Genomic DNA, 26,339 nt, shown 5'->3' with positions numbered 1-26,339 from the left:
TCCAGGGTGGACCACCTTTAAAGACTGAATATGTAAATGGAAGGTCTTTACACTCTTTATAGTGACCAGGTCAAATGCTTTGTGTGTCCAAGGCTAAATGTAAAAACAGTACGTCCTAAAAATTCTGAAAGTAAACATGAAAAAATACACAACCCCAAAGCAATGTTTCTATAAAAGTATAATAGTGAATGTTGGGAGACCATCGGATTAATTCAGTTTTAACAGCTGTCAGTCACAATCTGTAATGGTAGTAATTTGAATGCATCAATTTGAATGGTGGTGTACCTGGTGTTTTATTCACTATGATGATATAGATAAATATATACATAACCAGTAACATACAGCCGATTAATATAACTGGAAGTTGAAAGAAAGCAGTCCGGACACGTGTCTTGTCCACCTGGGTATTTGTATTTTATTATTGAAAATGATAAGACAGTGCTGTTGACAATACTGTATCATTCTCCTTGCTTTTGTAACGTAGTGATGGTCAATAAGGGCTGGCTGGTGAAACACAGGAGAAAACCAGGAACAGGCTTTCCTCTTTTCAGCCAGGGCTTGTATCTATCAAGCAGTGTAGAATAACAGATTTTACCTTCAATAATTTTTGTTACTATGCACAAGGGAAATTTATCCAAAACTCAGGTCCGATCGATAAATACAAGCCTAGGCGTATTTCAGAGAGCTGCACTGTACAGAAAAGTGAGAGTGGTGAGCGTCGGCCTGGATGAGGACGGTCCGGAGACAGACCCGGGACAGCCATATACATCCACATGGTTACAAGTCCAAGTGTCCAAAACGTTGCATCAAACCTGCTGTGCAGACTCGGCAGAGGGAGGGTGGCTTGCACAAAGAAGGGCTTAACTCAAAAATACAGCTCACACTAACTCTCTATACTAAATACCACCACTAAAGGAGAAGTCCGGCTTTGTTGGACTGTTTTTTTTTCTTGTTTAGATAACTAAAATATTCCACTCTGCATGTTAATATAGCTTCCAAAAAAAAAAAAAAGGAGAGGTGTGATGGGGTTGTAACAAATACACAAGCAGACACCTTAAAAACAGCAGAATGTTAACTGTAGGGGGGCCTTCGTGCTCACTTTAGCCAGCTTTCAATCGAGAACAAATATAATCTTATATGCAAGTTTAATTATAACATTAATTCAGAATAAATTTGTCTCATGCCTCAAACTAGAAAACAAACAATCGGAGCCCGCAACACACATACACATCCCCCCCTCCCTCTCCCAGTTTAAAAAGGAAAATCAAAAGGTGTAATGGGTCAGGAATTTGCTTGGCTTTAAGGGATCCTTCTGATGTGTCTTTAGATTCAGGATGACCTGTGTGGAAAGGATCCAGTCTCTTGGAGAGAGCGAGAGTCAGAGTCAGGATTTGGAATGGGTCCAGTTTATGAGGCGCTCTGGGTCATGATTAGAGACAGGCCAGATGTTCGAGAGGCCAGGTTGAGTCGGGGTGTTGCAGACCGTGCTGCATGACCATTTTAAAGGGATACTTCTCTAGGGGCTAGTGCAGGTAGTCGTCAACTGAGGCGAAAGCGCAGGAGCCGATGCCCGTGCGGGCCATAAGTGCCAGGCATTGAGTTGCCTGACCCACAGCCTGAGCCAGAGGGGGCTGTTTGGGCAGGTTATGAGTCTCTGCAACAAACACATTCAAGAGACACCAGATCAGTGCAAGTCTTCATAGCATGTAGTCTTTTATTTCTTTTTATGAGTAAAAACTTTCTTTTTAAGTTATACTATACCAGTGGTGTTAAGTCTTCTGTAGAACGTGATGTATGTGCAGGCTTTTATTCCAACCAAACAGAAACCACACCTGATTCTAACTGCTTAATTAGCCGTTCTTGGCCTAAAAGACTACCAGGTGTGGCATCTGCCTGGTTTGAACAAAAACCTGCATCCACTTCACCTCATTCTGCAGAAGACTTGACACCCAGCACCAAACCATCAGATATCCCACCATCAGATCTGACCCAAAATTATTTTATTGGTCCAAGAAAGCCATCAGTATAATCAGCCCCAATGGTTTCCAGTATTCTGTAAATTAAATCTAAAAAACCTTCAGTTTAGCCTGCTCTAGAGCACTGCTTCCCAAAACACTGGGTAGCTTCCAGTGCCCGGGAGAATTTTATTTGGGTCGCCATTGGTGCCATTTATGTCTGTAGTTCACCTTCCAATCACACAGGGAGTTGGTTAGTTTTCTAAAACATAATTGCACCTGCAGAGGCAAAAACTAAAATAATAAAAAAAAAAAAAAAAAGGTTGCATGAATTTCGATGTGCCCATCATCTCAAGTCGCAAGATTATGCATTGGATATTGTATCCGATCTAGGACCACATATGAAAGAAAGAAAAAAAAGAGGGGGGGGGGGAATCTTTTCTGTATCACATTAGAGTATTAAAAAAAATAGAATTTAGTCACTTCAAATGTAATGTGAAGTTCTTAAACAAGTAAATCCAAATTTAGTTTTAAAGTTCTTAGGGGAAAAAATCATCTTAAACATCTTATCTAGTTTTAATATAGCCATAAAAGCTATAAAGAAAGAACTCCACCTAAAAATGCATTTATTTGGTAAAGTTTGATTGTGAAGTTGTGATTTATCATACTCTATGTATCTTAGAAATTACTGGGTTACCATTAAATGAAATACGGTGATGTGTAAATGGTAATTCATTAATCAGTAACATTCACTTATGCAACATACAGTATAAACTTTTCTCATGGTTTATAAATAATGCATATTGTGAACTGGGTCATAATTTGGGTTTGTCATTTTTAAAAACTTTCCCTAGAAACAAAGTTTGGTAAACACGGCTCTAGAGTGCCTGCCAGATGTTGCTCTTCATGGAGCCTAGGGTGTACCAGTGCGAATGGTAATACATCATAGAGCATCTGTTTATTTAACCTGGGCAACCGTCCCAGTCTCTTTGGAGTCAACAGACTGGAAAAATCAAGGGCAAGTTTTTATTTTATTCTATAACATAAGCAGATTATCAAATGAATAAGTAAAAAAAAAAAAAAAAAAAAGCATGAATATGGGTCATGTGGGTATATGATGCGCAGATACAAAGTTTTATTAATTAGTGACGCTCTGATGTGCACACATCCTCACCTTTCAGGTAGACCTACATAAAGGATAGGTCTCCAGGTTAATGCTGCAACTCCCTCCAGCATAATAACTATCAAAGTCTCATTTTACTACAGTTGACTCCTGTATGTTTACAGGTTAACTGGTAGCAGGATCACTGTACATTTGTGCGAGAGTGTGCCTTAGCTGGTTAGACATTTTTCTTGCATTTCCAAGAGTTCATTTGAGTTTGCTTTCTTGACTTAAAAAAAAAAAAAAAAAACACCACACCACACACACACTGGTTAAAAACATTCTATATGCAGTCTTACCTAATATTGCACTGTTGAGTGTGGAGCAGACTGGCTCTCTCTGGATGGAATCCAGCTGGTAGCCCACAGGACTGTTCCAAGGATCTGAGTATGCCAACAAACTAAAAGCATCCTGCATACACAGCCAAAAAAAAAGGAAGTGCAAAAATAAGGGTAATCTACAAAACCAGAACCAGCAGAGAATCACTTTATAAAGTGCAATTCATTTTATGCTTTTAATTCAGGCTGGAATTCTGTGGCATGTTCTCAGTGTTGCCTTTCTTTTTTTTTTTTTACCACATTATGACTAAAATTGTACTTTTATATACACGCACACATATTTTGTGCTAATTAACTTCTGCAATAAAATGCTGTACGCTTCAGTACCTTGAGCATCTTCTTGTTGGCGGAGTTTTTGCCACGTTCACGGCGGAGGTGTTCGCTCATGCTCTGAAGCTCTCGGCCAAAATGGATCATCCTCTCAATGGCAGCCTGACTCCCCCCGCAGAGCTGCCTCTTGGACTGAGCCGACTCTACTTCTGCGTGCAAGGCAACAATGTAAGGATCTAATGCTGGTCACTGCATTCGTCCCTCAACTCAATGTTATGATGTTACTTTACTATTTTTATTTAAGATGTTACTTCTGCAAAGTGTCTAAAAAGTTACTTTTAAAATAAAACAGAGTATTATGCATCATCTCACCCATCTCCGCCTCGCAGTCCTCGATGTCCGCCGTGTGTGTGGTGCTCCCATTCAAGAAGCCATTTGAGGAGGACTCAGACACTCCGTTAGAGATGTGATCCACCTCCATTTCTACATCATTACTGCATAAAGCCAAACATTTAAAACACACAAGTCTTCTTACTGCTTATGTTCTGCCCCATAATAGTAAATAATAGAAGTATTTTATACAAACACTTCAAATCTATTCTCGTTTAAATCATAAAATCAATAAATAGTGAATACTTATTAGTGTTTGAGTTTATAAATGCAAAACAAAATCCACTTTTTTGCAATTACAGAAAGTGAAATCCACAATTTGCAATGAAAGAAAGTGAGGGACCTCACACATGAGAGAGAGAAAGAGAGTGGGTTCTTATGGAGTTTTGGTTAATATTAGAGGAGTTGTGCAAAAATGTTAAATCATTCAGTTGCATATCCGGCTCCTCTTCAGTATTATTTGGGCGTAAATTACTGATAGTCTGGCATTTTTGAGTGGTAACAACCTTAGATTGCTGCGCTGCTACGCAGAAAGTGAAACGTTGCTAGATGTCTTGGCAATGTACTATGCTGAAATGAAAATATCATTACAGTAAGTCCCCTACATACAAAGGAGTTCTGTTCCGAAAGCTTGTTCATAAGTCCAATTTGTTTGCAAGTCCAACAAAAATTGTCTAGGTACTAGGATACTAACACAATTGGCTATACACAGTATATTACAGCACAGTGTTCTGTAGAATCATGCAGATGGTTGAATGATTTATGTTAAAAGAATAAGCTCCATTCTTTCAATTATTTCTAAGTTTTATCTCCATTGTTATTACTTAGTGCTTCTAAGCAGTACCAGCTTCATCGTCGCGCTTTTACACATCCTGGGCTTGTACTGCACTTCCAGAGGATGCACGCTGCATGAACGTGACAATGTAGGTCGGACATTTGACCTAACTCCAAACGCATGCAAACGCATGTTCCTATCTTCTAAAGTTTGTACCCTGAAAGTTCGTAACTCGAAAGTGCGTACGTAAGGAACTTGCTGTATATGCCATATACCTAGAGTGAACACAACAGCATTACGAAGTGGTCACACATTATGAGGGGTCGGTTTTTAGGATGACATGCTCCTATACGAGGATACCTCAATATTGGCTACACAGCAAATCATTTTAAAGGAATTTAAGATGAAAATTGATATTTAATAAATGCAACTTTAGAAGAAACTCAACATCAACTCAAAATTTTAATAACTAGGCTTCAACGCTAAAGAGCATCAGTTTGACTGTGGGTTACTGAAGAGTACCTTATGCTGGGCTGCTGTGTGCGGCTGCCGTTCAGAACCCCCAGCTCACCGCTGCCCGTGGTTACGGGACACGGTTTGTGGCTGTGTGCTGAGGAGTGAGCTTTACTGGACGACACTCCATTACAGCAGTTACTATCAAAACCTGGAGACAGACAACATCCCAAAGACAGTCCTTTAAGACACATTTTAAGCATAGGTATGCTGAGGAAACAAGAAGTCAGAAGTCAAAGCAAAAGATTTAAATGTTTATACCTGACGGGTAGGCCTGAGAGCCGGTCGCTTTGTGGGTGGGGCTATTGAAAAGGCGGGGAGATCCAGGGTAGCTATCCTGGGACTTGGGGCTCCGACCACCGAGACAGCGTACCTCACTGTCGGTGCCGTTCACCATTTCAATGAACTGCCTCACTCTATGTGGACAAAAATGAGTCATGCTTACTCATTTATACTATATTTACCCAGCAATGTGATTTGGCAACACTTACTTTAACATGAATAACAGGTCAGGGTTCCTTTCAAGCAGACTTGGGTAGAGTTGCTGAGTGGTCTCGATGGCCTCCCCCATTCGGCCTGACAGAACCAGCTTTTGGATTTCTGAGAGATTACAGGCGAGTTGTTAAAGTGCATATATCATGCTCGGGTGGAAAAAGGATAAATTCATTAGCTAACAAAAGTAAACATCACTCCAGGGTGCTCCCAAGTCCCATGGCTTGTTTTCTAGAAAACAAAATGTCTAGGCTAAAAAGCGATAGCTGACATACTGTCACAACATATGGCAAGCTAGTTACTCAGTCATGTGCATTAATACAGATTTCTGGAAATAAACAACAACATTTATCTTCTTCGAACAGAGGTTCTAATGTAGCACACTGTGTTTGAGCCCTCAACAAAAAGTCCAAAGTTCTTTGGCATTCAATATTCTGGCTAGAATATTTAGAGCAAGTAAAGTTACTGTTCAACTCGACTCGTGTTTAATTGGCGAGGTGACCACATGCAGTAAAAGCAGGAGTTTTATATGATGACTTTATGCTGAATTTATTTTTGGTATTACTTACACATACCTGTGTGTTCCTGATTCGGTAATAACCATTTGTCACAAATGCAGGCTAAGCAATGAGCCTAGTTCAAATTATTTTACCAACAACCAGGCTGTGCCTCTGCTAGTGTGTATAGTGTAACAGGTGGTGTGATTCAGAAGCAGCATGGTGCATGGCACCATCATAAAGCTTATACAGAGCTACCAAATGAAAGGTTTTCTTTTGGAACATTCTCAAAAAAAAGGTGGGCCATTCTTCTTGCTCTGGTTCATGAAGCTACTTGTATTTATGAATGAATAAGCGGGGACACAATAATAAGCTGATTGTCCCAATTTGTCCAATTTGTCAACCTCAGAAATTTGCTGTGCACTGAAGACATAAACATAAAAATCAATCAGAGCCACTGCTCCTCAAAGTTGAAGATACCCCATCTTCTGTTATATTTCCGGTAGATTTAACACTTTGCAGAAGGTAGAACCACTTTGCATACGCCAGGCCAGTTACATACATTACATGCTTTTTTGGATCTCTAAACAAAACGATTTCAGTCAGACTCAAGCAATATTGTCCATATAAATGTAGCTTTTATAAGAACCCCCAAACGAAGAAACACCCCAAACCAACAGTTGCTGTCATCAGCAATGTCCACAGAGCAGGGGTAACACAATCCACTGTTCTAAAAATACTTTGAGAGCACAAATATACCTCCAGATGCAAACAACTTAGGCACAGTAAAGTAAAAGTAATTGCAAAAGCAATGTGTAAAGATCTGCTTGAAGAAGAAAGAAAGAGAGGATGATGAAACACAAACTCATGGGTCAAACACAGTGGAGGTGGTATTGTGTCTTGGGCTGCTTCTGGAATGAGCTCAGTAATCTTTATCAATGATGTAACTGATGATGGTATCAGGAGAATGAACTCAAGTCTAAAGAAACATCCTATCTGGGAATTGCGTCCAATCTGATTCAGAGGCACTTTGTCATACATCAAAACAATGACCCGAAACACAGCGTCAACATTACAAAGAACATGTTCAGGGGGAAAGTGGAAATGTTTAGACTGGCCAACAGACCAAAAAAAAAATGTAATAAATAAACCAGGAAATAAAAGCCTATATTCTGATGGATCAGCTCATTGTTTTTTTGATCTCAAACACAAGCATCTTTGAAAACAAAAGAATTAGCCATGCCGTTTTGATAATTTTAGACATGACTGTATTAAGTAACTGTTTTTGATCATGTGACTGGTGTGACAACTCACTCTGTCTGTTTTTGATTGAAGCGAGCTCCTCATGCACGGCCTGGTCAGTGGACTTGGCGAAGGCTTCGGCCGTTGCACAGTAACTATGGTGGACCAAGTAGGAGGCCACCATCCTGTCAAAAGATTAGAGCTCAACACCAGAGCCTGTACAGTACTGCTACAGAAGTGCAGGGCACTTGAGTTATCATTATATGTTGTTCAGACTTTTCAATTTTATTTTATTTGTATAGCGCTTTTACCAATGGACTTTGTCACAAAGCAGCTTTACAGAAATATATAATAATTCAAAAGTGAACATTTCTAGCTTTATAAGTTTATCCCTAAGGAGCAATGATGCCATATTTGTAACATGAATAGTTTTTTCTTTATAAGTAAAAAAAAAAATTTTTAATTATAAGACGCAACAGACCATGCTATTAATTAAAAATAGTGTCCACCAGGGGGCATATGAGGACTTCACTCATACCTGACCCCCACTAAGTTGGTCTATTCTTGTATAACAGCATGGTGTGTTATTTTGCTTATACCACAAAGCAATTTGTGATTACAATGTTTAATTTTCTTAAAGAATGATAATCATGCATTTTAAGTTTATGTATATATGTAATTATTTGTGGAACATCTGACAAGTTATTTCCTCTTCTTGACTAGGTTGTAGCTGCGATACAGTCATTCCCTTACTAGTCTCGCTCTCACTCTCTTATACACACACACACAGCAAAAACATCTTACTGATAAAATAGAAAGCGGTACCAAAACTGAGTGTGTGCACATCTAAGACTTTTTCCACGAATCTTAAATAAACCTCTCTGAACAAAAAAAAATACATCACATTAACCATTATAAAAATAACTGTTAAAAACAAGTTTGTCAATCTGTTTATTATTTGTCGCAGACTATGAAAAGCATTTGCCATGCAGGTGCCTGTGTATGAGCTGTTACTATAGAAACAATAACATAAATGAACAAGAACATTCACATTAATGTTCATTTTAAGAGCAGGAACTACTACAAAAATAATAAGTACCTTCTAGCCAATCAGATTTAAGCATTCAACCATGCTTTAGGTTAGAATAATTTTAAAAATGCTTTGTAATCAGAGGATGCTTTCTGAAAAGGAGGTGGGGAAATTGTGTTACCATAGCAACAACTCAAGCTGCTGACATTCCTACCATTAAAATAATAACAGTAAGCAATTGTGTGTGTGAGCGCGTATGGGGGCACATACACACTAGACTACAAATGTCCAGCACATTTGATGCGCTAGAAACACTATAAATAACAACATCCATGTCATACTTTGCAGCAAACAGGCTTCATTTCAGGTTTGAATCCTACCTCATCCTAATGTGTCCCTGCTCTTACGAAACGCAAATGCGATGCACACCTGCTTGTGCTGGCACCCTTTTTGAGAAACAGGTTTCAATGCCCCTTTAGATATCAAATCCAGGTACTGATCTAAATTAGATGTAAAAGCCATCTTCTGACTTTGATATGGTGCAGTGCAACACATAAATAAGCACAGTACCTCTCATCCTAAACAACAAGTATGAAGTGCCTACTGTTATGGGCTCTTACACAAAGACTGTAAAAGCGTCATGAACTGTGGATCTCTTGCTTTTGTATGACAATAAGTGTAATGTGCTGCTTTCCACAGCTATAGCCCTATTATTTGACCCAACATACAATAAACTCTTTAAGAAGTCCTGAAATAGACATAATGATGATTATATTCATCATCATCATGAGAATACTCACTTCTGAATCATGGCCTGCCACTCGCCCTCTCGCTCACCAATTGGGCAACGCTCAATCTGAGCCTGGATCTTGGTTCTCCACTCACGCATGTAGTCCTCTATGTCAAATACAAATGGATGCTGCCCAAAATTAGCATCCACCACCTCTCCTGGAGTCTGAAGACCCACTGTCGGGTACAGGTTGGGCTGGAGAGAGAGAGAGAGAGAGAGAGAGAGAAAAAGAAGGAAAAAAATTCTGAAATATAGAAAGGAACCACCAACTACTACCCGATACGATATAATCATGATACCCAAGTGGCAATAAGATTAATATTGCGATTCTATATCAGGATTTTGGAAACATCTCAATTTAATATGAAATTATTTATTCCGATTTTGTTACAATTTTAAAAGACCAGTTTAATTAGACCACTTTAAAAATAGTTGCCAAAAGTTTTTCAAAAGTTTTATACCTTGAATTGAACATGAGTAATAAAATGTAGTCCATTCCTTATATCGTGTATTTTCTCATATATTCGTTTTCTAAACACTACAAATGAACTCTCAATACAAGAGTTTAACATTTAACGTAAAATTGAACAGAGCACACCCATGCCTTAATGAAGTGTTTCAAGACGAAATCGTGCTCGCATGGTTTCGGGACTGGTATAAGCTTGGTACAAGTTGCTCACAAAGTGATGTGACTCAATAAAAAAAATATATTATATACAATTCCTGTTAGTGTTCTTGACACAGAATCATTTACTGTATGTCCAAGTTTGATTTTCACGGCTGATCAAGCAAAGAAAAAAAAAAAAAAAAAAATAGCCAATTGATCGACCAATGCATCTCTATTATAAATGTAAAAACTTGATTTTGGAGTCAATGTGGCGACACTTGAATCGGCACACAAAAGAATCGTGATTCATAACTGAATCAATTATTTCACCCATTTCTATTATGAAATATGTACTCTCTTAATCAGCTCTGTGCATGGTGTAAAGTGTCGATGTTCGAAATAGTGTCTCTACATTAAACAGTTTCATCTAAGTATATACTTCCCCTGACTGGATGTAAAGGATAACAAAGAGAGATCTAAAGGAAGCAACAATGTTTCATCGTCCAATAAGAAGAAAGGGCAAAGCTGAATACCAAATGCACTTCACAGCATATTCAGCGAAACATGAATGCTGGAGTTATGCCAACTTCATTTTCTCCTCAATGAGTGATTGTTTTAGACTCAAGCAGACATTTGTTTTGTTGTCTGAAAAAAATGTTTGTAAAAAGCCATGCAGTCCAACCATTTGAGCAAAATCTCTTGAGAGTATTGAAAATCATAGAAAAAGGAAAAAAAATTGCTAAAAACAATAAATATCAGTAACAGGATATGAAGTAGTAAATCACTGTTCTTCATGCCAACATTAAGGATTAAGAATACTTATTATAAATACGTTTGAAAACAATAAAAAAAACCCTGCTAAAATATTATAATAAAAAAAACAAAAAAAATACTTACGGGTAAATCTGTAAAAGCTATACCTAAAAAAAACAACACCACAATATTAATATATATAAATACACAAAGATCATTCACGTTATCAACATTTCATACACAAGGTTTACCCCACAACACACATTTCATTATATTCCACAAAAAACTGGTAATAACTAATTACACTTATAAAAAGAAAAAACTTGTTTTGTTCATAATTCAATTTATTGTTTTGGACGGGATAAGTAAGCTCCTGTTGTCGCTTCCTGTCGTATGTACCAACAGTCTTTCCTTTAACAGCCTTTTTTTTTTTAAACCCTTTTCAAACAACTAACCACGAAGTACAATCTCCTTTGTTGTTCTGATGTTCTGTTGAGCTTCCTGGAACATCTTTCTACAAAGCGCTGACAGTGGAGCCTCCTTCGAAAAACTTTTACACAGATATCTCAACAAAAAAAAATAATGTACACACTCTTCAGGTAAAGAAAAATAGTATAATGTACATTATAATAATATAATAATAATAATATCATCATATATTGTCACATCTAAAAAAAAAATAAATACATTTAATATTAAAATATTTATACAAGTTTTTCTTTTCCTGAAGGGTTTATAATAAATTTTTTGTTGCTGATTCTATACACACACACAGTCACACAGTATATATAAACAGTACATATAGCCATTCACAAAAGTGTGTACACCTCTCTAATTTTAGCAAACATTTTAGTACATCTTCTCAAAGGACAATACTATAGAAATAAAACTTGGATTAGTGATATCATTATGGAAGAGAGGAACAATATTTGCAGCTCTGGTGAATTCCAGGCTCAGGAGGATTGAGGCAGTGCTAGATAACAATGGTGCTCACAAAATATTGACACTTTGGACACAGTTTTGACATGTTCACTCAGGGTGCACTCGTTTTCGTTGCCAGTTATTTAGACAATGAAGTCTACATGTTGATTTATTGTTAGAGTACAGTAGTCAGTGTGCAGCTTGTATAACAGTTCAGATTTACTGTAAAAGTATATCCAATTTTCATTTTATGGTATTGTCCCTTGAGAACGTAAAATAAAGTGGTAGTTGCTAAAATTGTGTGATTGTGAGGGGTGTACTCACTTTTGTAAGATACTGTATGTATACAGTGGCTTGCAAAAGTATTCGGCCCTCTTAACCTTTTCCACATTTTGTCACATTACAGCCACAAACATGAATCAATTGCATCGGAATTTCACGTGAAAGACCAATACGAAGTGGTGTACACTTAAGAACTGGAACGAAAATCCTACATGATTCCAAACATTTTTTTACAAATAAATAACTGCAAAGTGGGGTGTGCGTAATTATTTAGCCCCCTTTGGTCTGAGTGCAGTCAGTTGCCCATAGACATTGCCTGATGAGTGCTAATGACTAAATAGAGTGCGCACCTGTGTGTAATCTAATGTCAGTACAAATACAGCTGCTCTGTGACAGCCTCAGAGGTTGTCTAAGAGAATATGGGAGCAACAACACCATGAAGTCCAAAGAACACACCAGACACGTCAGGGATAAAGTTATTGAGAAATTTAAAGCAGGCTTAGGCTACAAAAAGATTTCCAAAGCCTTGAACATCCCACGGAGCACTGTTCAAGCGATCATTCAGAAATGGAAAGAGTATGGCACAACTGTAAACCTACCAAGACAAGGCCGTCCACCTAAACTCACAGGCCGAACAAGGAGAACGCTGATTAAAAATGCAGCCAAGAGGCCCATGGTGACTCTGGTCGAGCTGCAGAGATCTACAGCTCAGGTGGGGGAATCTGTTCATAGGACAACTATTAGTCGTGCACTGCAAAAAGTTGGCCTTTATTAAAGAGTGGCAAGAAGAAAGACATTGTTAACAGAAAACCATAAGACGTCCCGTTTGCAGTTTGCCACAAGCCATGTGAGGGGAAAAAGCAAACATGTGGAAGAAGGTGCTCTGTTCAGATGAGACCAAAATGGAACTTTTTGGCTAAAATGCAAAACGCTATGTGTGGCGGAAAACTAACACTGCACATCACTCTGAACACACCATCCCCACTGTCAAATATGGTGGTGGCAGCATCATGCTCTGGGGGTGCTTCTCTTCAGCAGGGACAGGAAAGCTGGTCAGAGTTGATGGGAAGATGGATGGAGCCAAATACAGGGCAATCTTGAAAGAAAACCTCTTGGAGTCGGCAAAAGACTTGAGACTGGGGCGGAGGTTCACCTTCCAGCAGGACAACAACCCTAAACATAAAGCCAGGGCAACAAAACCTGAAAACTGCTGTTCACAAACGCTGTCCATCTAATGTGACTGAGCTGGAGGTGTTTTGCAAAGAAGAATGGGCAAGGATTTCAGTCTCTAGATGTTCAAAGCTGGTAGAGACATACCCTAAAAGACTGGCAGCTGTAATTGCAGCAAAAGGTGGTTTTACAAAGTATGACTCAGGGGGCTGAATAATTATGCACACCCCACTTTTCAATTATTTATTTGTAAAAATGTTTGGAATCATGTATGATTTTCGTTCCACTTCTCACGTGTACACCACTTTGTATTGGTCTTTCACGTGGAATTCCAATGAAATTGATTCATGTTTGTGGCTGTAATGTGACAAAATGTGGAAAAGTTCAATGGGGCCGAATACTTTTGCAAGCCACTGTATATTTTTATTTATTTTTACATTTTTCCACTTAAGCTGAACTGGGTTTATTACTGGGTTTAAATTCTGTGAAGCGTCAGTCATCCAAGTCTAAATGACTTAGTTGTTACTTTGAAGACAAAAATGTTCTTAGATCAGCGCATTAATAAACAGTGATGGTAAAAATATCAAAGCTGTACTGTTACCGAGTTGGTCAAGAATATAAACATATTCTTGACAAATCAGGCTTGAGAATTCTGCATCATTATAGTGCAAGTTTGTATAAAACCTGTCATGATTTTACACGATTAAAGTTATTTATTAGAAACGTGCAAATGTACAAACTAGACATACTGTATGTACAAATGTTTCTTGATAATCTTTTAAGTGTTATGTGAAAATATAAATGGTCACGTGACTTCATATTAATTAAAATTTCCTTATTGATATTAAGGAATTAATTTTAAAGTTATAAAGGAGAATACATGCACCGATTTTAAATGTAATAATTTGAAACAATTCTAAATATGTGGCCATGTTACAATACAGTAATAATAATAATAATAATAATAATAATAATAATAATAATAATAATAATAATATTTAGGTAGCTAATGTGCACAAATAACATCAGTACATGTATAAGCATACTGAATATATACAATGATCAGCCTTAACATAACATCTATTAACATTAAAACCACCAAAGTTTTATGTTCGCTTTGTGCCACTGGAGCAGCTTTTGGGAGGTGGGGCCTTTATAGATTGGACATATTCGTTCACTCAAGAAAAAAAGTACAATTAATAATACTGTACTGCATTTTTAAATTACAGCTGTATATTTATATTCGTTAGGGACACTAGACAAGGGTGAATGATATGGTGATAAACTTTGACTTCAAGTTAAAGAAATTTACCAAATGAAAAAATCTGCACTTGTTTCCAACTGTGAAATCCTACATAAACCGCTTACATAAAGCTAGATAATAGAATGTTCTAGAGTTGGCATATATTAAAAGAAGGAGGATACTCTGAGCTAACAAACATAGTTTGTTTAAAGTGAACACCACATCATGGCTGACGTTGTGTACCTAGACTGTGGCCGTTCTTTGTGTAGAAACAGGTGTTGTTGATGAGGTTGACGCAGCAGCCAATGACGTCGCCTGTGGTAAATGTCGGCCCGTACGGCTGCCCTGTGCCGGATGAGCAGAAACTGTGTCCGTCGTCTCCGTGATAGCCGTATGAATGCTTGTCCCAGCCTGTAAGGATAAAATCACAGCAATCAGAGAAAGCGCACATGGTGCATGATGGATGCGCACATCGACAGCGTGTACCTCTTATTTTTTGCAAAAGGGATTTTAGATAGCGAATCTTCTATGTCATCATTTCTAGATGGATTTCTTTTGGTCCTGTACTTTCCTACAGTAAAAGAATTATAGGATTGCCTTGAAAAAACATTGTACTTTAAACAGTCAAGCTTTTTTCCGCAGAACGTGCCTTTGATCGCTGTGGTCTACTCAGTGAGACGTCTGGGTGAAGCTGATACATTTGACGAGTTCCCGATAACAATATTTCGTGACACGTCACTCATCATGGAAGCAAGCCTAACAGGGAGTGTGTTTTAAATGCTTATCTCTCGGGTAAGCTGCAGAGGATCCACCCTGCTTGCTGGATTGACCCTGGGTGTCACCATTTTACAGTGACTTCATATATGAACATAACATTGTCACTTCAAAGCAAGAGATGAAAGTTTCTTTTGGACGCACCCTTACAGACGTAATGCAGCTAAACAGCATAGGAACACTGGAAGTCTTACAAACACTGACAGAAAGGGCAAATGTACAAATGAGAAAGCTTAGCGCATCACGGGTGTCCATTTAAATGTTAAAGAAAAAAGAAAAAAAACAGGGGACGTTTTCCAAGAAGTAGAATTTCCATACAATTTGAATTCTTAAAATGTCGTACCAAAAGGACGGATACTGACAGCGGATGAAGCTTGGAGTATCTCATGTTTTCACACATTATGCTAGTCATGACTTTTACACAATGCATTTTGTATTCCCTTAAACACAGGACAATTTGTTTTAGCAAGTGGTGCCAAATTTTTTTTTTTTACTGGACGACTTTAATTTTTTACATCTCAGAAACTACATATATGGCACATTACGCTTTACATTGTGAATTAAAATCATATGGAGGTGCTCATCATGGAAACCTGATTACAATATAACGGTATGCTGATTGATTACATCCACGAACGTGCTTACTGACAAAATCTGCGTGACTGACCGCATCGGTCACTCATGGCAACGACAACATCTGTCTTTGTTTCACCAGGGGAAGTGTTGAGTCACATGCAGGAAACCTTCTAATATTAAACATAATGCATTGACTTGAAGTGTGAAGACTGCATTCGAAGGATCTGCCTGGGCGTTATCTGTGAATCAGCATGTTTTCCTTGTTGTTGATAGCTACAAATCAATGTTATTGCGATAGAGACAGTATTATGGTACTATAACATATATAAACTATAGTTAGCAACAATATGTCATCAGTTATTGTAGTAGTAGGTCTACATTTCAAGCGTGGTCTGGAATGCGCTACTGTACTTTATTTACAATGAAAACACATTAAACGTGGTTGAAAATGGCTTTCGACAGAGAAAACTTCAGAGAAAGTCCTCAAAAAATATGGAAATGCTTTGAATTATACTTTAGTATTAGCCTTATACCATAACCAAGAAGGAGGGTGATAGATAATTAGATTTATATTGATTTGTGCCAGCAAAATTAGTGTTTTTATTAGGAAGACAGCTGGTGGATACAACCTTTTATTTTGTATTTGACTGCTGAGAATTAAAGACGTCAAGACTCAAACTTGCAATTCAGACACGAACCTCGCCCAGTGTTTAACACCAATCGTCCACTGGTCAGACTAAAAATGTTTGTAGAATGAATATAAGTGCAAAATAAAGAGACCTTGCTTTGTTTAAAAATGCTATCAATACTGGAAAAATACTGGTTTGAATAAAATTGTGTCCTATTTTTACACAAATACATTAAATTTAAGATGTCAGAGTGGTGGCTCATGTGGCTAAGGCTCCAAGTTGTTGATTTTCGGATCTCAGGAGTCCAGCCGTAAGCGTTTTCTCCAAATCCCATACTACCCAGCCACTGCATGCAGTGCAGGTCCCATGCCAGAGATTTTAATTTAACATTTGTTAAATGTTAATGTTTGAGATATTATAAAACTGCATCATCTGTTTCCTTCAACCAGTTTGTCCTGCCTTTATTTTTTTCCAACATTGCATATTTATACTAGTAAATCTATTTTAAAATTGTGATTGTGATTAAATCACAGACTATGACCGTGATTAACTACATTAAAATTTTTTAATCAATTGACAGCACTAGTTCATTTCGAAGTACCTTAATTTCACGTCTGCTGTAGTTCTTGCTACCACCTTTTTCCCCCCTCTGTTGCATCTTTCAAATTCTAGTCCCCAACTTGCACATGGCATAATACGCACCGGCCCTCATATAATATAGGGGTGTTACCTATGCTAATTACATGCTGATCCTAAGCGTCTTCAATGTGAGATTAATTGGGATTTATCATTCAGCTCACCTGGGTAAGAACAGATTGGGGTGAGGATTAAGAACGTTTGGCTCATCTGGTGTTGACGTATTTTTTCTCTTAACAGAATAAAGAGAAATTAAGGAGAATGTTGCCTTATTTAAGTTAAGCCAAGTTAAGAGTTATATAGTAGATCAAAATGCTTAAAAACTATTTTTTCTAAAATAATTTATATATTTTAGTTAACACACCCTTGTCTGTGACAAATTGGCATCCCCTACTAAATCACCTAGGCTAATCACCTGTCTATTTCTCACCCTCTCCTGTTTGATCATTACTGCCTAAGGACTCACCACATTATAAAAAAAAAAAAAATCATACCTGCAATGCTATGCTCTTTTCCTGTTGGCCGATGCCATTAGTAAATAAATAAAGGTTCCCTTGATGATTATTTACTGTGCAACCATGATACCAGTGTAGCATGAATGAAGAGATTTGCTATTCAAATTCTAACAGCTAATGCACTTTATTGGTAGTTGTGAAAACTTTTAAGTCAAACCTGCACAGGATTAACTTGTGGTAATACTTTAAAGGCTGAAATCAAGCAAGGTATATGTATCATGTGTCAAAACACAAATATGAATGCAGTCATCAATTGAAACAGGTCACAATTCTGGTGAAACTTCAACTGAATTAGATTTGGTGAAATTGAGTCCATGAAACTATAGGAATATTTTCTTTTCTTAGCCTGCCAGTTAATCTAAAAGTGAAAAAATATTCAAGTCATGCTGTAATTCCTAACAGTTTTAATTCTGTAACTGAAATCTGTAACTATATTTATCGCAGAGTGAAACTTCCTCAAGCTCCTACACTTATAGAATATAGAAAATGAAAGCGTGAAGCGGTGTCGCTTATTTCCTCAACGTTGCACTAGATCAGCAGGGAACAGATTTTTGACCTTATTTCATATAAATGAACATCTTGCCTTTTGCATTCTTGTGTGATAGACAGTTGAAGACTGTTTCACACAGACATTGTCTCATAAAATCTAAACAAATAAGCTAATAGTCTGTTTTTTACCTGGCAGTCTGTTCATGTTGACGCCCTGGGCAGAGAGACCGATCCCCATGTACCTGATAAAAGATAAAAATACACACATATGCATTTATATAAAGTATACGGATGGCACTAAAGAATGCATGCTACAATATTCTAGCATCGTGTTGATCAGGTTTACTTACCCATCTCGTCCTTTACTGATGATCTTCACCTCAAAATAATAGACCCCACAGGCAGCTGGAATAGGATGAGTCGCACGAACAGATGCTGCATCCTTGGGTGTCTTTCCATGACCTAAAAACAGACAAAAACACAATCAAAGGTGCTGAATCAAGATAAATGGATTCTAACGCATTATGGGTTAAAATCTTTTGTCTGTAAGTAACAAATTTAGAAATGATCAGAACCTAAAAAATATTAAAAAAATTTAAATGATTAGAAGAGATAATTAAATAATAATTAAACACATTTGTTATTTCTGAGCCGAGACCATTTGAGTACAAACCTTTCCAGACAGCAGAGGATGACGAGTTAAATTATGTGGACATTAGTTAACTGATTGGTAAAAGAATTATACAAATCAGCTTGTGACTGAACAGGTTACTGTATATAATTTACACAATATGTACTCTCCTTACACATGAAATGGTGCACGGTGAAAACATTTATTTTCATCTATTTTTAGGCTACTAATTCTTGATGGCTCAATTTATTTATGATTTTTGTTTAAACGATAAATCGCAAGTATTTTTTTTTGTCTGCATTTCTAATGGAAAATTACATTATTTTAAATGTAAAAATAATTGTATTATTTTTTTAAGGTGGTCTGACTAATTTTTTTATACATACAGTTCTGTGCAAGTCTTGAGCCACCACTTATTTCTTTATATTTAATTACATTAAATTATATAGAATAAATTAAAGAAATGGGAACAAATGTTTTGCTGCAAAAGGACTAAAGACAGATTGTAAAAATTAGTCCTTTATGTAAAAAGCTCAGCAGCAACCTCATTCCCCCCCTCATCAGTTCCAACCACTTTGCATGACCAGTATACTAATCACCGCCCTGATCATCTGTCATCATCTGCACCGGTCTTCTTCCTTAAGCTAGAAGTTTCTTTTTTTTTTTATCCTTGGATGATTCATAGGTCCCTGTGTGGTTAAACAAACAAAAAAAAAAAAAAAAAAAACATTTCTCTGAAACTGCTCAGGTACAGAAAATGAAAGCCCAAAAAAAAATCATTCAGGAAGGCTGACTACACTTAAAATCAAATATAAAAAGATTTGGGAGTGTCAAGACTTTTGTACAGTACTGGATATTTTTTGTGGCTGCATGACCAAACATTACATGTTTCTAAAATAAGTGTTATTATATAAGACTTATTATTTTTCTGCTTTGGTAGTAATCTGTGTGTCTTCAGACAATCTACCTTCGTTTTGATGTGCAAATTAAACGTGATTAAAAGAACAGGCTAATTTGTTTAGGGTGTCATCTGCCAAATTTGAGCAAATTTATACTTTAGCTTCAGCTAGTTTCCACTCAAAGAGCCAACCCTGTGCTTTTGTCCTTCAGTCTGTCCGGCACACTCATCTCTTCATCTGTACAGCAGATAATATTCCAAAGCTTTTATGCTAATATCACCGTCAATGCCATCACACTCCTGTCATCTGCGAACTAGCAACGTCTGTGTGGTTACTCAGCACCTGTCACATAGCTGGAACTTTGGGTCCTAGTTTTGTTTTGATTTATTTTCACTTATATGACACATGAAACATCACCGGAAAATACTGATAAAGAATATAGGCTTTTGTTTTCTATAGCAAATCACCCCCACAGAGGGATCATTAAAATACAACACCAATCACTGAGCTGGCATTACAATGACTAAGCATATTACAATCAGCTCAATATGAGGATATTTAATGCGTTCAGGATGAAACACTGGACAGGAAGTAAACAAAAGGAAACTAAGTGTAGTCTAATCACTTTATCTAAACTCCTTCTATGGCCACAGTGAGCTGGAATTTCCATTTTGAGTAAACATGAAAGGTTCTCCTTACAACAACAAAAAAGTTAACAAGTAAAATGATTAATAGGCTTTGCCATACAACCAGTGAAATCCTTTTAACTAATGCTTTAGATTAAGCACTTTGAATTGCTGGATACTGTAGAAATGACTTCATAGATTAACTTCCAATAGGGCAAAAAAAAATAAACGTCTGAGGATATGGGCTGGTTTAAGTAATCCAGAAATGTTCCTTATCTCTTGAGAATTTTAAGAATTAAGAGTTTACACAGAAGGGTGTAAAAAAACTACTGAGTGAATGACAGTTCTGTGGGTGGAAATGCATTGTTAATATGAAAGGTCAGAGGAAAATCGCCAGATTGTTTCAAGCTGCCTGGAACAATATAGGAACTCACAAGGATGGTAATTGAGTCATTGACGTTTAAAATTTTAGTAACTGATAATGTTTGCTTAGCATAACAATGCTCCGTAGCCCATGTATCGACTATTTTAGGCGATGTGCACTAATGAAAAATATTATTATTTATTTAAACTGACTCAATTTTGAACAAGGACAAAAAAAAACTGCAGTATTTTGACTGCTTAGTTGTATAAAGGATCACAAAACTCCCAGGCTATTTGTTAATTCACTGTTGTTGAAGGGAAGAAGGTACTGACACTCTGGAAAAGCAACAGGCAAATAGAATTTTCCTTGGCAGGTTGTGCAAAGTTGAGCAAGCAGCATTGCTGGTAACTGGGCTACTTTGATTACCTTTGACTGGAAAATATGTCCTTGCTAATAATGTATGTGCATAAATACAGTAAGAGTTTTAGGACTGATTTTATCATCCACACAGGTTTTTAGCATTAGCAGTTTGTTTACATTGTCATCTGGTGATCGTAGATACTTTCCTGCTCACCATGGGTTTACCAAGTCATCATGAATTATTATAAACTGCCAGCACAAATCGGTTCTGTTTATTTTTCCGCTCATCTCAATTATTAACAAAGTGTTTCAGCTTGCAGATTCTCCACTTACAGGATTGTTCGTTTTTTACCAATTAGTTTAATTTGTTAATTGGCATTATTGTGCGCAAAATCACTGAAGACGAGCAGTTTATGAAATACACCAACCAGCCCATCTAGGACCAATATTCATGCCATAATTAAAGTCACACATTTACAGGTGTTCTTATTAAGTGGGCAATATGTATTTAGGTACGTACATTTGAGGTCAGAAATTTACATACAGATTAACAGATTTTGTGTTACCAAATAATAGTTCTGCCAAGTCGGTTACAACATCTACATTATGTGTAACACAAGTAATTTTCTCCTACAATTGTTTATATATTGATTATTTTACTTATAATATATATAATCTATAAATCACTATCACAATTCCAGTGTGTCAGAAATATACATACAGCTAGCTGACTGGGCCTTTAAACAGCTTAGAAAATTCCATAAAATGTCGTCATGGCTTAAGAAGCTTTTGATAAGTTCAGGTTGACATCATTTGAGGCAACTGGTGGTGGACCTGCGGATGCATTTTTAAAGCCTACATAAAATGGGAGGGTTGCGTCAGGAAGGGCATTAGGCGTAAAACCTGTGGCAAGTTGTAGTGCGGACTGGGTATTCCGCTGTGGCGACCCCTTGCCGGGAGCAAACGATAGACCAACAACAACAACAACCTTCAAACTCCGTGCCTCTTTTTTGACATCAAGGGAAAATTATAGGAAATCAACCAAGACCTAAGAAAAAAAAAACCTGTGACCTCCACAAGTCTGGTTCATTCTTGGAAATAATTTCCAACTGCTTAAAGGTACTACGTTCATCTGTACCAACAACACTAAACACCATGTGACCACACAGTCATTATTCCACTCAGGAAGAAGGTGTATACTTTGGTATGAAAATTACAAATCAATTCCAGAACAACAGCGAAGGACCTTTTAAAAACTCTGGAAACAAGAACAAAAGTATCAATCTCCACAGTAAAATGAGACTGATATGGACGCAACCTGAAAGGCTGCTCGGCAAGGAAGAAAGCAATGCTTCAAAACCACCCTAAAAAAGGCCAGACTACGGTTTGCACCTTCACATAGGGACAAAGACCTTCTTGAAAACCTGTCCCCTGAATTGATGAAACAAAAGTATAACCATTTAACCATAATGACTATTTGTTATGTCTGGAGAAAGTAAAAGAATTAAAATGAAAAAAAATAATAATAATAATAATAATAATAATAATAAAAGAGGGCAGCTTTCAAGCCAAAGAACACCACCTCAACCATGAAATGTGTTGGGGTGGCAGGGTCATGTTGTGGGGGCAGTGTGCTCATAAAGGGACTGGTGCACTTCACAAAATAGATGGGATCATTAGAAAAAGAAGATTGGATATTTTGAAACAAGGAGCTTAAGACATCAGCCAGAAAGTTTGGTCACAAATGATTCTTCTAAATGGACAATGACTCTAAGCATACTTCAAAAGTTGCGGCAAAATGGCTTAGAAAAAACAAGGTCAATGTATTGGAGTGGCCCCGTCCTCAATCCCATAGAAAATCTGTGCGCAAAACTGAAAAGGTGTGCAGGCAAGTAGTCCTACAAACTTGACTTGGTTACGCCAGTTCTGTCAGGAGGAATGGGCCATATTTCCAGTAAATTATTATTATCCAGTAAGTTATTTTATTATACAATTTTTTTTTATTATATTGTTGTGTGGTATGGTCAGATTTTTTCTCTTGTCATTGTGTTAACATTCACCCGGATGCTCCAGACTAGCAACAACAAAAAAATTTGCTTTTATAGAGATCTGCACACCTGTATCAAATAATTGCAACTTACCCTCTTAAATCCTGTGGAAGCAGTAAGGAGGTACTTAGTATTTTTTACATCATTTTTGTTAAATAAATAATGACAATAAAAAAAAAATTCATAAAATATTGTCAGTGTTTTTTCAGTAAAAAGAAAAGAATTGGCCTTGGAAGTCAATACTGGCAGCAGGGATTGTGTGCGTGGTAAAATAAATATATGTACACCGAATGTAAATTCAAATGTAAATGTATAATGTAAACATGTATGTATACGTACAAATATACATTTTGTCGGCCAGTACAAGTTTACAATGGGAAGAAGACTTTTTGATTTAAACTTTCCGTCTTTCCACGGTGAGTAAAATGACCACAGGGCATAATACACTCTTGTAGAACTAGAAAATCTATTAGATACTGTAAGACTAGTTAGCTGAAGCGAGATGTCCCCCAGCACCATGTTTATTCCTGCTTCTTCATGATTACCAAACAAACGAGCAGGCCTTGCCGAGCTAATGCTACTTAGCCAAAGACTTAAGTTAGCTACCTATAGCATATCAGACAGTATTTTTATAATATGACACTTTATTTTATTAACATTATTACTTTATAATGGCAGATTGTTATCCTATATTCGAAGACGTGCGCAATTTTAAAGATTTGGCTCGCTAACAAACTACAAGAGGTTAGCTAAAAATATCTATCCAGGGCGCTACTTCCGGATTTCAGTGAAGAAACTCTAAACGCCATTTTCTCCAACCCGTTTTGCGTGAAGTCCTGCGTTCCGATTGGTCAAGGCAATGTCCTCATCATCGTTTACTGAAACGTAATGGCTGCGTCCATCCAATGAGCAGCCAAATCATGGCGAACGAGGCCGGGGTTTGACGGAATACTGGTGTGGAAAAGTAATGAACCAGCTAGTTAGTTCTTAAAAAAAAAAAAAAAACTTGGGCTGTCGAGAAGCAGCCACAGTCGTAGTGCAATAAAATCATTTTTTACCATTTATGAATGAATAACTTAAATGTAGCGAAACTAAAATGGCTAAATAGTTTGAGTTTCCTTTTTTAGTCATTTTAGCTAGCTGGGTAATTTGACAAGGCTGTCAAACATGTAGAGGCAGCATTATCTCATTACCTGGGTTAATTTACTGAAGGGCTAATTGTAATAGCGGGTAAATTGGTAGATAGCAATATGTAAAACTATTTATTTGTTCAGCAATACCACCTACAAGTGCTAACAATGCTATTAGGTACACTGCTAACAGGTAAACTACCCAGCTTATTCAGTGTAGCCACTTGGTTAGCCTGCTAGCTTTGTTGTTGATAGAGGTTGCCTACCTTTATAATGCACCCGCAGGTTGTTCTGTGACAGGCCAATGTAGCTGAATTTGTCCTTCGGGCTCCAGGATCTGGGCAGTGGGGTTTCTTGTTCGTTGACGGCCGGGTACAGGCGCCTGAGCCGCTGATTGAGCTCTTTTTCCTGCTCGTTGAGAGCCAAGTCTCCGTGAACAACAACCGACATCAGAAAGCCGCAGCCCGATGACGGTCCGGACATCGCGATCGGATTCCTCCGTTTAATCCTCACAGCTAACCAGCTACTTTTAGCTGGACAGCTCTCTGAAAGACCCCAGCGATGAGCCCTATCTGCTGTCACCGAGCACAAAGCACGAACTATTTCTGTTTTTCGCTTTTCCCCCCCTCCCTGGTTATAGCTAGATCGCTAGCTTTAGAGAAGAAGTGTTTGCACGGCACAAACAGCTCCGCTCTCCTGGCCGACTAGGTTAGTGTAGCTCTTGTTACAAAGTCGTTGAACAAAAATGACGAAACAAAGCGAAAAAGCATGAATCCCGGTCTCTACGGCGTCATGCAGCGGAATTAAGGCATATAATTCAGATACATCGACACAGCTCTCACTCCGATCTTTTGTTTGTTGTTGGTGAGAAATACAGCAATCTGATTGGCTGAGGCGGAGTCCAGTCACACTTCTCCTGGAGTTGATGCATGCCCAGACACACACACACACACACACAGCCTATCAATAACATGTCCTTCTGTGTGGGCCTTGGGCTTACATGGTATTACAGCAAGATGACATATTTCAGGAATGTCTTTGTTAAATTAATATCAAGTTTATTATAGCAGATTTACTTATTTGAGAATATTACATGCCTGGTTATATATGTATATAGCTGCATGGTAGCTTAGTGGTTAGCCCTGTTGCCTTGTACCTCGAAGGCCCAGGTTTGATCCTTACTTAGGGGTCATGTTTGCCTGCGTGGTGGGTTACTTGCGGCTACTCCGGTTTCCTCCCATGAAGACTATCCAAAGACTAGGCTACCTGGCTCAATGTGCCTGTAGTGTGTGGATGTTGACTTGAAATTGCTTACCACAGTTGTAAAAATGGGAAAAAATACAATAGTCACCATGTAGTGACCAATGGTCACTACAGAGGTGCCTAGATGGATGGATGGCTGGATAGACATCAACACAGATCTCACAATCTATTGTTTGTTGTTGGGGAGAAATGCAGCAATCTGATTGGCTGAGGCGGCGTCCAGTCACACTTCTCCTGGAGTTGATGCATGCCCAGACATGCACACAGCCTATCAATAACATGTCCTCTGCGTTCCTTGGGCTTACATGGCATTACAGTACTACAATATCATATTTTAGGAACGTCTTTGATTAATATAGTATAGAATGGATCATTTACTTCAGGAACATTTTTGTTAAATTAATATAGAATCCTGTATTATAGCAGATTTACTTATTTGAGAATATTAGATGCTTACAGTGTGTATATATGAGGGTACAGTGGCATAGTGGTTAGCACTGTCGACTTGTGCCTCCAGGGTCTGGTTTCGTCTCTGTGTGTGTTTGCGTGTATGTGTGTGCATGGAGTTTGCATGTTCTCCCTGTGTTTGGTGGGTTTCCTCTGGGTACTCCGGTTTCCTCCAAGCAGTCCAAAGACATGCAGATTAGTCTAATTGGTGTTGCCTGTAGTGTATGATTGAGTGTGTGAATGTTGTCCAAAGGTCCTACCACAGTCGTAAAAAAAAGGGAATAAATACAGTGGTCACCATTTGGCCTCCACGGTCCCTAGTTAGACTACAGAGGTTCCTGGATGGATGGAGTATGAACTGTATATACTACAACAATCCAGGTGTGAAAGAGTTATCAGCAATCTTGCACAGCTGATAAAGAAATGTTACCTTTTTCTCTAGTAACTTTTCTATATAGTCTGTTTTAAATTAACAGGATGACTGTTGACCTAATATTTTTTGGGTGGTGAACTCTTCTCAGC

The 26,339-nt window shown here is 37.7% G+C and overlaps 1 protein-coding gene across 3 annotated transcripts; it reads right to left on the bottom strand.

The window, feature by feature from the left end:
• Positions 1-390: 390 nt before the first annotated feature.
• ranbp9 (RAN binding protein 9) lies at positions 391-24,973 on the bottom strand. Of its 3 annotated transcripts, none has more exons than XM_053493646.1 (14): positions 24,374-24,973; positions 18,400-18,511; positions 18,239-18,291; positions 14,674-14,841; positions 10,959-10,981; positions 9,465-9,649; positions 7,707-7,819; positions 5,895-6,003; positions 5,665-5,819; positions 5,413-5,584; positions 4,098-4,219; positions 3,783-3,934; positions 3,417-3,528; positions 391-1,654 (listed from the first exon to the last, which is right to left on the bottom strand). In XM_053493646.1, the coding sequence occupies exons 1-14, from the start codon at positions 24,588-24,590 to the stop codon at positions 1,524-1,526; spliced, it is 1,824 nt and encodes a 607-aa protein (XP_053349621.1). In that variant the 5' UTR covers positions 24,591-24,973; the 3' UTR covers positions 391-1,523. The 3 variants fall into 3 exon arrangements, with proteins under 3 accessions (XP_053349621.1, XP_053349629.1, XP_053349636.1); XM_053493654.1 differs by having other exon boundaries at positions 3,783-3,931; XM_053493661.1 differs by having other exon boundaries at positions 5,413-5,554.
• Positions 24,974-26,339: the final 1,366 nt, after the last annotated feature.

Source organism: Clarias gariepinus, chromosome 1 (assembly GCF_024256425.1).
Source record: "Clarias gariepinus isolate MV-2021 ecotype Netherlands chromosome 1, CGAR_prim_01v2, whole genome shotgun sequence".
Lineage (NCBI taxonomy): Eukaryota > Metazoa > Chordata > Actinopteri > Siluriformes > Clariidae > Clarias > Clarias gariepinus.
Note: the sequence above shows the minus strand (reverse complement) of the source record. Positions and strands in the feature narration are given on the sequence as shown.